Consider the following 14,343-nt stretch of genomic DNA (forward strand, 5'->3'; position numbering starts at 1 on the left):
CTGTATTCCATGTAAATATAAACACCAGATTAGAAACAGAAATCAGTTGACCATAAAGGGGATATCCGAGCATTAACATGCTTTTATTTATTTCAACTGTTTAAAAAAAAAAAACATTGGTGTCTTCCGAGTTACTTACATTTCTTCAATCAATTAGAAAGATTTACAGGTATTAAACAGCACTTTAGCGGCGTGCAATTACCAAGTAAGTGTCAGAGTGGTAATAGCATTCATCTGAACTTGTGATTTGGGGAAAAGGAACGGCACTTGTAGACTAATGTAATAACGGATTAAATTACACACAAAAAAAATCTTTTAACACAACAGGAGGTTAGAAAGGCCTTACCTGTGATACACTGAAACTGACCATCATCTCGCTGGATTGTGAAGGCCTCTCCTGGGTTTACTTGAACCAAGATTACCTGAAGAGAGACAAAAAGATTTTGGTAGAATTAAACCTTTTAACACGACTTCAAATCAGTAATACAGCTACATACACTCGCCATACTTCATACAACTGACCAGCTAAAAATATATATATATAACATTAAAAGACTAGTCAATAAAATTTGAATGGCCCTACCTGTAAGAGCCATGCGAGTAAAATCTAATACTAAACTTCCTGCTGCCCTCATCTTGACCAAACCTAATCTCAGCAGAACAGTCCACACGGCTTTGTTTGATTCCAGGCTAATACATCAAGACACAAAAGTGGCTGCCATGTGGCTACACACAAACATTCAGCTATTACCTTCATTTTCATGTGGTTATACGTAACCGACACACAAATAGATAAAAATGTACACATCCACTTCTAAGTGCAGCAGAAAATAGAAAACATGCCTTGTTTACCAGCCGTGACGCATTACCCGTTTCCCAGAAATAGGAGGGGGAAAACACAGATTTTTTGGAGGGGACATTAAGTTGTTCACACCAACCATTGGGTGGCGGCAATACGCTGCCAATTTCAGACCATTTCTTGGAAAAAAAATAGGCTGAGGGAACTTTTGCTTTTGTTTCTATTGAGACCTTGTGAGATCAACGAAGACGTCAAAATGGATTTGTTATTATCTTTGAGGTACTCCAAACTCTTACAGTTGTCAGATCAATGAGTGTAGTGTAACAGTAGTGAAACACAACTGGCCTAAGTGACAAAAAAACCCACAGAGTGAATGGGTGAGATCAAGCCATATCGGAGCACCAGAGAGTTCAACATCCAGCAACTATCTATCCGTAATCCCATACCAACCACTAGCAACACCTGAGTGCACACCCTTAGCAACACCAATAAATGTTGCATTTAAAACATCAACAAAACTGTCCTTAACGTCAAGACAGTGAGTTTTGCATAGACAAGGAACTCTCGTGTTTTCTAAGTAATAGCCAGGGTTGGGAGATATTGATCAAACTTTATTTTATCGGATAAATTTTTGGTGTAATATCTTAGGAAATTCGAAAAAGTGGGATAAATGTTTCCATACAAGTCAAAACCTCATGTGAGATGTCACGATCACCCTTAGTAAAACAACTCGTGTACATTTCTGCCATAGCATCTTATGCAAAGAAGGAGGCTCGTATAAGACCATACAGATACTGTATAGACAGTATTAGGGCTGTAACGATTAATCATGTGTCCCATCTGAAATCGATTTTGAATCGCAAGGCTGCGATTCTGTGTTTCATGCACAGCTTGTGCGTGTACTACGGCATTTGATAAGGACTTCCTACTGACCAATCTAAAATCATAACGAGTCGGAGTCGTTTATAACGTGCATTTAAAAAGCAACACTCGTTAAACAAAATCATTCAAAATATTCTTTATTATCACGAAAATACCTGAAACAATTTGAAGAACAGTGATATAAATATTCCTGTAGACATTTCCTGGAATAACATTTGTAATGCTACTTCTTCTGCACGAGAGCGCCCCCTGGCTTTGGGATGTCCCAGGATTTCACCGTAATTCATTCAAATTCATTCATTGAGAAAACTCGCATTTGCACGATTAATCGTTACAGCCCTAGACAGTATTGTCTCATCCCGTTTTCCGTTGGGAGAAAATACCAATATATTGCTAAAACTCGATCAGAAAAAGTAAAAAATGTGTTGCATATGGTGCTCTGTTTTCTAAACAATGTTTGCCGATTAGGGGATAGAGTTGTTAACCTGAGATTCATGAAATAGTAGAAACTATTATATATCTATCAGTGATGCGCGGGTCAGTGTATAAACAACCCGCACCCGACCGACATTTTCAACTAACCCGCCCGCAAAAAAAAAATATTGCACACAACACGATTCCTAGCCTGCATTTTTTGAAAGTAGTATTTTTTTTTAAATAGTTAAATGGCATGTTTATTTTAAACGATCCCACCGGCCGTGACCAGAATATCATTAAAAATATTTTTGGATGACTTGTAACCGCGGGTGACAGCAGGCACACACTCATTTTGGATCAACCCGCGCATTACTGTCATCTATACATATTAGTCTAAATAAAGAACTACGGAAGAAAAAAGGTGGTTATCAGAAAAGCAAATCCTCAATACGCATCTGAAACGTTCTTGATGAAATAAATTCATTAATAACGCTCTGTCTGTTTTCACACATGCATAACTGTGCTATATTAGTGATTCAAATTGCTTTGTAAGAGAATCTGTCTGCCAAGTAATTAAATGTGAAAGTAAACATAACCAAGTGCGGGTAAAAGTGATGATTTCTCTTCCAAATGATCTTTAAAAAAAAATAAGAATAAACGCACTAGAAAAATACTTCTCTTTAAAAGGGAACCCACTTTAATATCGCACAACAAAGAAGGGCAAGGCAACAGCCCACAGTTCAATAAACCTTGTGCAAATCACTGACATTAGATCATTCAAGGATGAATGATGGTGAAGTGGAGAGGACAACATCACTGGCTGTGACGTTCAAACCCACGTCACGACATGGCTCTGATATGAGGATAGTGAGGCAGGTTCGGTGCTCATCAGAGTACCACTTGTTCCATGAAATCACTCCGAGTCACTTTTCCATTGAGGTTTTATTAAGGTACTATTGATGACACATCTGTCTTGGAGATGAGCAGGAGCGCTGATCTGTTTCAGCAGAGGAGGGGGGTCCTGATCTGAAAGCCTTCAACAGGAAGTCATTTGACTAGCTGATTTTAAAAACATGAACACTTCATCAGCGTTCTTTAGGTTTTAATCAGTGAATACACAATGAAGTGGGCCACATGAAATGAAGTGGGTGCAGATGAACCATGTTTTATGTTATACTGAGATTCTGGAAGGTTATTTTTAACCCAATGCTGGGTAAATATTGGGCATGTTGGGTTATAAATAAACCTATGCTGGGTTGTTGTTAACCCAACCATGTGTTGGAACAACCCAGCTTTGCATTGAAACAACCAAGCATAGGTTTATTGATTAACCCAACATGTGTTCTGTCCAATAACCCAGCAGAATTGAAAGTGTTTCCATCAGTCAACAGGTTGAAAAATAGTAAGAATCAGCGCACATAAAAACATCACACTAGTTGAAAAGTCAGTATTTGTTGTTCTAACAGACAAATAACTATAAAATTTTGACTTTGAGAACAACATTGATGGTGACCATAATATACCAAAACTACTTCGCATGAATGAAATAAATATTGTTAGATCAAACAGACTAATGTCAAAAGACCAATGCATTTGATTTCTCAGACGCCACTATTAAGCAGCACTGTGAATTTGTTCTCAAAAGAGTTGAACCGGAGCACAACCCGTGAAAATAATGTACCATGCCAAAAACAACAGGAACATGTGGCTCCCGCCTGAGCTGTGGGTTAAGAGCTGACAGCCCATCCGGAGGTAGAAACCGACTGAACACAAGGACCACAATCTCAACCACAAATCTAGTACTTAAAACTGACACTGTTATCCTTCCAGAATTAGGAAACCATAAGGACCATTTATTTATTTAACAGACTAGCAAACAGTGAGTATCATTAACGAAAGGCAAACAAGCACTAGATGCTCTCTTCCGGCATGCATCATGTTGAATATAAATTTGTCAGCGAGGGCTTTTCATTTACCTCAGATTTGTGATGGAAGTCGCAATGATAGCGCCTGAACTCCCACGGCTTGAGGCTCCAACTGCGGGTCTCCCCTAACACAGCCATCCTCTGTATTTCCGTCTCACTCTCTGGTCCCATTCATGAGTACCACTGAGACTCACCAGCTATCCTTTCGGCTGCTACGCACATACACACACTCATGAGCGCGCTCTCGCCCAGCCACATGTGCAGCCGCAAAGAGAAATGCATGAGCAACAGTGCACACGCTGATGGGGGTGGCTGAGGGAGGTCTTATTGAATTATGTTCAAGCAGCTACATGCTGTTGCGTTGTTTCCTTGCACACAATTACTTGTTCCACTCACCCTTCCTCACTCCTTTATTCTGCAACACAGCTGGTTACCTCTTTCTTTCGTTTTGACACAGCCCTCCATCTTTCTCACACTGCATTACTGACACATCTCCAGGTTCCCTGTCCCTGGCAGCATGCAGTTTGTGTAAACACATGTAAGTGTGAAAAAAGACAATATCTTGACTTACTGTAGCCCGCATCTCCCTCTTAACCAGCCACAGCTGCTTCAACAGGCTGGATTATTTCTTTATGGAATCTGGTACCCTCCCAGCGCTCGGGGGGTCCAAGCCACCCTTCTCTGGCTTTCACCCGGTGCTCATGAGACTGGAGGTGCAGCACGTTGCGTTCGACACATGGGGGCCCGAGTGAACTCTTCACCCCCTTTTGAGCGAACCCCGGGTGGGTGGAAGGACGGAGGTCTCGCCTAAGTGCACTCGCTGGAAGGCGTTCACAAGATAACAGGAGCGTAGCCCATGTTTGCGCTCTCTCTTTTTGTTATCTCTCCTCCGGCTCTCTCTGCAGTAGATGGATGACTCTCTCGCTCTCGTTTCTCTCTTCCCGGCTCCAACTCTCCCTCACCACCACAGCCAGTCTCCACGGCAACCTCTTCAACAAATAAGCCCTGGCAATGTCCGCAGCGCACCACCAATGAGGTGGACAGCTAATCGCTGGCGTTCCACTCACGGGGGGAGGAGAAGAAGGAAAAGAAGCGAGGGAGGAAGGCCGCAGACGAGTGGACGCAATTGCTCTTTCCTCCGAGGGTTTGTAATTCGCACCTCTCCCTCTGTGTTGTACCGGCGTTGACTCGTGACTGTCTGCTTTGTGGTGAGCGCAAGCAAATATGGATGTCATTCAAATTGTAACACGCACTTTCAGAGCACAGCCAAGTATTAGGCTGGCATTGATCTAGCAATTAAAACCAATGATAGGGCTCTTCAAGTTATCATGGACTCCTTTGTTTTGCTTTGACGACGACAGTGTCGAGCGACACATGCTTGTTCGCTGACTGACACTCGCGCAAATCCTCCCTCCCACCTCTGTGTCTTGTTTTTTCTATCCTTCATTCACAGAACGATGGTGGTACTGTTAACACTATCATTGGTGTATAGGATGAGATTTAGGTAAATCAAGCATTTGAATTTATTAAAGCAGTGTGTCTCCGCAGGAGAGATGGAAGGAAGGTGTGAAAGTCAGATACATAAACAGCAGTGACAAGCCAGGAAAAATGAACCTACCAGGAAAATATGGATATAAAGTTAAGCCTGTACTGTATAATTCACCAAGCTGAAAAGAGGGCGAAAGCTGAATACTCGAGTTTCTTTGACATTTCTCAAAATACAGAAAACATGAAAAGCAAGTTCCCGGGTTAGGAAAACGCCTCTCATGATGGGAAAGCCCTGAGGCAGCATATATTCTTTCATACGCTGCTAGTCACAAAGCAGATATGGTACTATATTTAGCAGTTCTCACATACCTTTCCTGAATGATACACTCCAAGGCACTCTAAACAAAAGATTTGCTTTCTTAAAAGCCAAAATAAATGCACTGTAGATGTGTAAAAAGTACACATTTTCAGAATCAACTACTCGAACGGTTCTCTGAACAACTTGTTGCTCATCTTAGGGTAAGGTCAAGTTGTAAAAAACAAGTATCCTTACAGTAAACGATTCAAATTACGACACAACATTTGTAACAAAATAGATGTTATGATGCTTTAAAATGGATGAATTTCAGGTTTCTAGTGCTGACATTCTCATAATAAACCTCTACACTGCAAGTATGCATTGTAATACACGCTCACTACCAGCGTAGACACGCACAATATTGTTAGCATGGTAAATCAACTGCTGGGTCAATGTCGTCCATCATCCTGACACATACCTGGTATAGCTGCCCTTTAAAACATTTTTTATCTATTCACGTAGGTACACATTTAGCAAAACTGGTGGCCAATTATTTTAATATGTTAGGACTATAAATTCAGGTAGTAAAATGTCAAAGATAAGAGATTTAGAATCCAGGTGGTTGAATGACAATGATTTGCATGAGTAAAGATTAGAAATGGAAACACTGTTGCTCTTATGCGTCACGGACGAGCTGAACTTGCCGGGTTTAGGCACAAGGCCATGAGAAAGGAAGGAAAGCGAGAGTGATTAGCAAACACAGCTACAGTGGTTAGCGTTGGCTTTATTACCCTGGAGATGGGCCAGCACTGCCGTTGTGTTCGCGGCTGTTAGAAATTGACGTCTCCTCCGATGAGTCAGGGCTCAGGTTCCTCACTATTTGTTCCTCTTTAATTGTTTACCGTGTGACAACGTGGCACAGCAGCTGAGCTGACAGGAAACAGTATGTGACGTTGAAGAAAGATCCTGCGGATATCTGGGCAATTCAAAATGAATGAGACCCAAAATGACACAAACTCACGTAGCCTCAGGTAAATGACTTGTCAGTCACACAACTGCATTTGTGTTATGTATGACGAACGGTGCATTCCAGGCAAGATCTGGTGGCGTACTTCTTTATGTGCTTCATGCCCGATGCAATTGCAGTTTTATGCAGAATTATTCGGCAATTGATGCTTTACATTTTTTCTGCAAAAATGTTCTCACTGCTCATCATCATGCCCACTAGCAATATAGTGAGATTCTGGTGAATCAATCTACAACACTTTTTATGAGGTCAAAGTGTTTGTATTGAAGTGATGATCTGCAATCATTTCACAAAGTAGAATATTCTTACAATTGGAGCTAGAAAGAAGAAAAAACTAAACTAGGGTGCATTGCATAACTGTAGGAAATTAAGAGACCTTTGCAGTCACAATGTCACTATTATCAGCATTTATTAGAGCCCCATAAAATCATCATCACTGGTGCTTCCTGGGGATGATGGTTCTCCCAAAAGCACTTTTGGTAAAGATGGGTGGGGCTGTTGGTCCAAAATGGCAATTAGTGCTCACTCTTTATTCTCTCACCTCTATTGCCACAAAGAGACTCCTAAAAAACATTATCAACTTGATAAAAGGTGTTAGTGGGGAACTCAATGCAAATAAACTAAAAACTTTTAAGTAATTTAAAAGTGATCCCTCTACAATGAAACTGCTTACAAAAAAAAAAAATCACCATATATAGGTGAAGAAAAATGCACACACAAAATTCTATGAAAGTCAATATGAGGCAAAAACCTTTTCGACAAGATATGCCGTAAAGCCAACCTAATTCTTGGAGCGACTACAAAGAAAATGCGCCCCCAATACAAAGCCTGCTAACATCAAAGTCGGGCCGCCGCTTTCAATTTGTATTTTGTGTCACACTGTATAGGAGAGCCTGAACTAAAGGTGAATAGGAAAGGTTCAGCATTGCCGAGAGCCATTATGGGAAAGCAACCTCGCCTTATTGATCAAACCCTTTTTACATGATGCCCCTGACAACAGTGAGAATTCTGCTCCACATCGGTGAATGGAAGACAGTTACTTGAGATGACTTTGTCATCCCTACTGAGAATTGTCCATTTTCTCTCCTATTAGGTGATAAGTGAGAAACCCACAAGAGAGAGAGAGAGAGAGGGAGAGAGACAGAAACTCATTGCTATGGAAACATTGCTTAGATCACCAATGAGCACAAGGAGTAACGTGTGTGGGGGGGGACAAAGGGAAAGATTAATGTTCGGTTCAGCCATTTTATGGTTTCAGAGGGCACAGTTGGATGAACAGCCGTAACTCAGGCACGGTGTGGTATCACAGGCACGACACATGAATCCACCCCCGACTGTGGCCCTAGGCCCAGCTGTGTGTCCGCTGTCTAGTTCGTCACGTATGGTTGCCGTTAAGTGGGGGGGGGGTGGCGCAGTCACCCGACTGACTCACTCGAAAAGAAGAGTCTCATTATCCACAACATGGTGGGAGTCATTTCTTTGTGGAGGAGGCATCAAAAAGGCGTTTAATGAGGTAGACTAATGCATTCATAAACAATATTGCGTTTAGGGTATTGCAAGATACCTCACGATTCAATACATTGCAGTGAATCATACTATAATAATTGGATCATCTAAAACTCCACAAAATGCATCAGACAGACTCAGCATGTCCACAAGAGAGAGCACATCTGTTGGATCAGTTTCGATTTTTTTGTTTGGTATTGCGACAGAGAAACTTAAGGTTTTCATCTTATTCGGGTAACCTGTTGCTTCGGCCAGAGTTTTGGGACCAGTGTTGAAATGTCACTTATTAACATATACATGGTTTTATATTACTCAAACTTAAAGCTGCATTCCGTAACCATTTTGCTTAAAATGAAAATTAGTTTTTGAGCAAGTACGTAACAAAATCACTTTTCAAGGTACCCTTTTCCCAAGACTATCCTTTTCCCAAATTCATGAGGGTAAGTATTAATGATTTATAACTTGAGTTATCAGGTCAGACTTTGCAAGAAATCCAATTTTAAATTTAAAGGTTTGGTTCAATTCTTCATAATCACTTTACATGTTAAACAAATCAGCATAATCAATATATGACGGCATAGCATTTATTGCATAGAGGTCGCATGATGAGCCATATGACTGGCTTTAGCTTCTACCTTTTGGTTTAGTTTTCCTTCCGAGTACAACGTTAACAAGAAAGAGTGTACCAGATCAAAGAAAGAGTAAATCAAAAACATATCACTGCTTTCTGGTCGATTTAGGGCCATTTATACAAGGGGCCTTTCAGCACGACTAACAGCACCCTGTTCTTATTCAGCTTAGACTTCCTGCAGAGAAGTCTATTCTACCCTGCCTAGAGTCTTGCTCTTAAGGTAAGCCAGACTGTTGCTTCAAAAAGCTTTGTGCACATAAAAAACCAAACTGTTTGAAGACCATATAAAACCCAGAAACAAGGGAGGAAAGGCAAATAAATGAAAGCATAAAAGAGCAGACGTCAGTGCTTACAGGCAGAGCTTTGCCGGAGGATGGGGGACGTGAGGTTTCACCAGATCTTTACAAAGAAGAGAACAGCTGGGCACCTGGGCTATTAGGTAAGTAATGATAAACAAGGTCTGATTCATCTTATCCTGGTTGTACCACAGATAACCAGTCAGGCAGTCCACAGGGAGTAGAGAGAAGAAACGGAGATGGCCTGATTGGAGATTGGCATTTTACGAACTTAGGAGGGCCGATAATCAACATAGAAGGAGGGACGGTCTCATATCATGCCAATCACACTAAGACAGCATCCAGGAGTACATGAATGAAGATCCTATTTTTCTGTTCTATTGAGTCCTGCTGTTTTAACTGTTTGAAAGGTCCAGTTTGCATATCACCTTTATCTTCTCAAAGCGTACTGACCACTGCCCAGGCCTTAAAGTTTTATAAAACTTTCATAAAAACAATTACAAAAAATAAGGCCCGTTAGATTTTATCGAACAATGTGAAATATTCTTAAGTTGATAGAGTCATACAATAACTGTGCACTTAAGTGTAACTCAACTGGTACAGCACCACATTAGTAGTGCGGAGGTAATGGATTTGATTTGAGCTTAAAAGGGATAGTTCGGCCAAAATTGATATTAAACCCATGATTTACTCACCCCCAAGCTGTCCGAGTTGCATATGTCCATCGTTTTTCAGACAAACACATTTTCAGATATTTTAGAAAATATTTTAGATCTTTCAGTTGATTAAATGTAATGTTACGGGGTCCACCCATAGTCCACGACCTTCAAGTCCAAAAAAAAGTGCGTCCATCCTTCACAAATTAAATCCAAACGGCTCCAGGATGATAAACAAAGGTCTTCTGAGGGTAATCCGCGCGGTGTTGTTGTAGAAATATCCATATTTAAAACTTTATTAATGAAAATAAATACCTTCCGGTAGCGCCGCCATCTTAGACTCCTCTGTATTCAGGAGAGAGTATTAGCGTACGCACTTTTCTTAGTGACATATGTCAAATTCGGAGGGCGGGGGCACTCATCCTGAATGCGGACGCGACTAAGATGGCAGCACTACCGGAAGGTATTTATTTTCGTTAATAAAGTTTTTCTACAACAACACCGCGCGGATTACCCTCAGAAGACCTTTGTTTATCATCCTGGAGCCGTTTGGATTTAATTTGTGAAGGATGGACGCACTTTTTTTGGACTTGAAGGTCGTGGACTATGGGTGGACCCCGTAACATTACATTTAATCAACTGAAAGATCTAAAATATTTTCTAAAATATCTGAAAATGTGTTTGTCTGAAAAACGATGGACATATGCAACTCGGACAGCTTGGGGGTGAGTAAATCATGGGTTTAATATCGTTTCTGGCCGAACTATCCCTTTAAATGCACCGTAAGTCGCCTTGCATAAATAAGTAGAAACTGCTAATTATTATGCACATATTTCATTTTTAATTAAATAGCTGTAGCGTTTTTTTTGTTTCAGGAGGAAGGCACACTGATTTAGCATCCCTTGCAATTGCGGTTCAGTACAAATCCGGGGTGGCACAAAGAACAAGGGAAGAAACAGTTTAAGGGGCCAATCACACAAAACACGTTTTAAACCCTTGGAAACGCAAGGCGCATTTTTATTAGGGATGGGCATTTTCCAGTAATTTAATATTCAAATATTTAAGCTCATAAAGAACGAATATTCGTTTATTTAAATTACGTTAATTAAGACATACGTGTTTTGTATTTTTCATTTTGTCACAATTTTACAGAAGGCTTATTAATTGGGAAATATCCTCAACAAGCTAAGCCTATATTCTGTATATATGTATGTATGTGTGTATTTTTAAGTTGAAAACATTGTAAAAATATATATTTTTATAATTCTTCTTAAAAAAATAGCCTACATAAAAATGGTGTTAAAACCCGCGCGGAACGAAGTCTGAGTCAAATAGTTTCAAGTCGGTCGTTAGTACGAATTCAGTACATTTTGATCTTACAGAAATTATATTATACCAAATATAATACCAAAACCCAAGTGAAGTTTAAAGTTTGGGGACTTGACAAAGTACACTATCATCATGTAAACAGACTCAAAACACCAAGCAAGAACCCGGAGCGAACTAAAAAACATATACTTCATAACAGACTGCTCGGTCGGCATATGAATATCTTCTCTGTTTAGTTTGACATATTTTTGTGAAGAAAGACAACCAAATTTAGTCTACCTGCTCCGGTGAAAGCCTGTTCTTCTGACTATAATAATGCCGGGCTGTGGAGAAAACTCTTCTCCGTCGTGGTTTTCCGGTAAAAACAACAGACGGCTCTAAAAAGAATATCTGAATTTAACATTATTTTACAAATAACGTAAGCTGGACAACCCGGAGTTAAAACTAAATCCTTAAATTCGTCTGCAATCTGAAATGCCAAACAATCAGAAATACATACAAATAAATTTTCATGTATATTTTACATTAAAGTCTGTAAAAGACAGTATAGATGAAGTGAAAAAGCATGAAATAAGTCATTCGAATAGCATTTTTTTAATTCGAATTATTATTGCAGATCGAATATTCGTGCCCATCCCTAATTTTTATATTGATAGGCAATCCTATCAGTCAAATATTGAAACGTGATTACTCTTTTTACTTTAAAGACGCCATGAAAATAAAATGAAAAACTGTCATTTGTTTTGGAATATTGAGGTATTTTTTTACAAATTACTTATCTTGTATTTAAAACAAAAAAAAATGTGCCCTCATAATCTTTAATCCAAAACATAAATCTTCTCCCCTACTCAAAACGATTTCTCTTCACTTCCGGTTATATGGTATAGCAGATGGGCGGGGTCCGGGAAAAGATCGCCGCGATTAACAACACAACCCAACTTCGAACGATCCAATCAGTTCACGATGTACGAATTCAAATCCAGCCCTGCCTTATTTAATTTCAAAAGCCGTTTCACTCGGTTATACGTCAGCACGAAAAAAAAACGCTACTTCCGTTTAATGGCGAATTTAAAAAGAGGAGCTTGCTCTGTTCTTGATCGAGGGTGAGAGGTGCACAAACACACACAAAAAAAAGAGTTTAGTTAGTGCAGTTTGTTCAAAACAACTGTAAACTTCTGTCAACACAACGGAAGCCCCACCTCTCCCCTCATTCGATTGGACAATGAAAGAACGCGAATGACGTCGGGCGCTTTTCCACTCTGAGCGCACCTTCAAAAAGCGCTGTGCGGCAGGCAGCAAAAAACTCAGCGCGCATAACGCTCACTACCCATAGAAAATCATTCAAAAAAGACGCCTGCAAACGGCCATAAACGCGTTTGGTGTGATCGGCCCCTTAGAAAAGAGCAAGAGTCCAGTGGGAAAGGTCAGGACAGAAGGGTAGACCACTCTGCACACTGTCATCCATGTTCTCGGCAGGATGTGTAACTCCTGCCTGAGCCACAGATCCTTCTGGCTCCTTTAAGTCTGTCGAAAGCTCCTGCAGTCATTTTCGTGTTCTCATGCGTGCCGTGGCTGTTTACCAAACCACTACGCACAAGCACATCTCCACTGACACGTGGACCAGCGAACACCAGGAGTCACTTAGTCACTAATTTTACCTTGAGCTCCCTCTGTCGCAAACATCAAATGCACACCTGGAGAGGCGCCACAGTGATTAGATGTAGGCGTAAAAGGCCACACATGAAGAGAAATGCCAAGGGCACAAACAAACACGTAGGCGCGCACACGTATGCGTGGTAATTAACACCGAGGTAACCGTGGCTTTTAATACTAGTTAAATGAATTAGTATTCTTAGGCTGCGTTGGAGACGTGTCAAGAAACCCATCACGCCATCTCCTCTGTATCTGGATCGTGATGGATGGCACCTACCTTTTCACAAACTGAAGAAAGCTACTGAATCATAATCTTGCTTTTCAATGCATTCTGACACCAAAAAGTTCACATAAAGCAAAAGTCATTTCAATGAATGAGTTGGCCTGAAGGTGCTATTTTGCAGCCTGTGGTTTTATGAATGAGGAAGGAGGTGATGCAAACGCATGGGGATGAAACTGAACATTTGAACAGAGGAGTGTGGCAAGACCTTTTTTGCTTCTTTAATAGGGATGATAAGGTAGGTCTTGTCAGGTGACCGCCACAAGGTCAACAGCTGTTCAATGACGTGTAAGAGCAAGGCCTAGATACGTGGGTGAATAAAATGTCCTCAAATAGATTTCACTATGAGTGCAATATATTTAACAAAGCTACAAGTGTACTTGTATGCAAAGTTATTGACTGCACTTTATAGTAAGCTGCGCCTCGCCAAAAAACACACACGCCAACATATATGACATAAACAAAGTGAACGCGCATTATGACTTCCTATCTTGGGAACGGCAGTCATGGTCACTTAAGCAAAATCAGCTGATGTCCATGAGAGTGACAGCGGTGCCACCTGGCCTTGTCATGACCACTCACTCTCTCCGTGACTGCCCCAGGGAGAGGAGGCGAACGGACAGCTCCTCTCTATGGCCTTTACTCCCATCACACTTCTCCATGCCAGGTCAGGGCCTATGACACGACGCACATCCAGAGTCACAAGACCAGATGCCGACACCTAGGGAGTCCTATCTACAATGATGGAACGCTAACACTGTTAGCATTCAGAATACTCCAAAAATGCTAATAGCATCTGATAAGTACAAGTGCTGCGTATCTGTAAAGCTGGGTTCTTCTTATAAAATATATGTCTGATGTCTTCTTATGTCTGATTATAAAATACAAATATATTGATGCATAATAAATAGCACGCTGAATAATATAAAGGCATAACTACACCATCCGCTATATCATTCAGCCCTTGCTCATCCTCGATTATAAAAACAGACAGACGTGCCTCAGCTTGGTCTCTGGGTTCGGCAGAACCATATGATCCGTCATGAGGAATTATGTCAGCAAAAATTTCAGCAGTCTGCTGTGCAGAAAATTGCTTTTATGTGGAATATAGCTTAAGGACTTGGCAGCGAAGAAAGAAGTGAGTGAGAATGATCGT

The 14,343-nt window shown here is 40.7% G+C and overlaps 1 protein-coding gene across 4 annotated transcripts in view; it reads right to left on the minus strand.

Moving 5' to 3' along the window:
• fndc3a (fibronectin type III domain containing 3A) overlaps nt 1-14,343 on the minus strand; it is an 82,604-nt gene that overhangs the window by 55,889 nt on the left and 12,372 nt on the right. For 2 of the 4 annotated variants that reach the window (XM_065281642.1, XM_065281639.1), the window contains exon 3: nt 347-422. In XM_065281642.1, coding sequence (XP_065137714.1) covers nt 347-422 — 76 coding nt within the window. Of the gene's footprint in view, nt 1-346; nt 423-4,074; nt 4,294-4,594; nt 5,086-14,343 lie in introns of those variants that run through there. The other 2 variants (XM_065281643.2, XM_065281640.2) reach the window with 2 other exon arrangements.

This window comes from Paramisgurnus dabryanus, chromosome 8, assembly GCF_030506205.2.
Source record: "Paramisgurnus dabryanus chromosome 8, PD_genome_1.1, whole genome shotgun sequence".
Taxonomy (NCBI): domain Eukaryota; kingdom Metazoa; phylum Chordata; class Actinopteri; order Cypriniformes; family Cobitidae; genus Paramisgurnus; species Paramisgurnus dabryanus.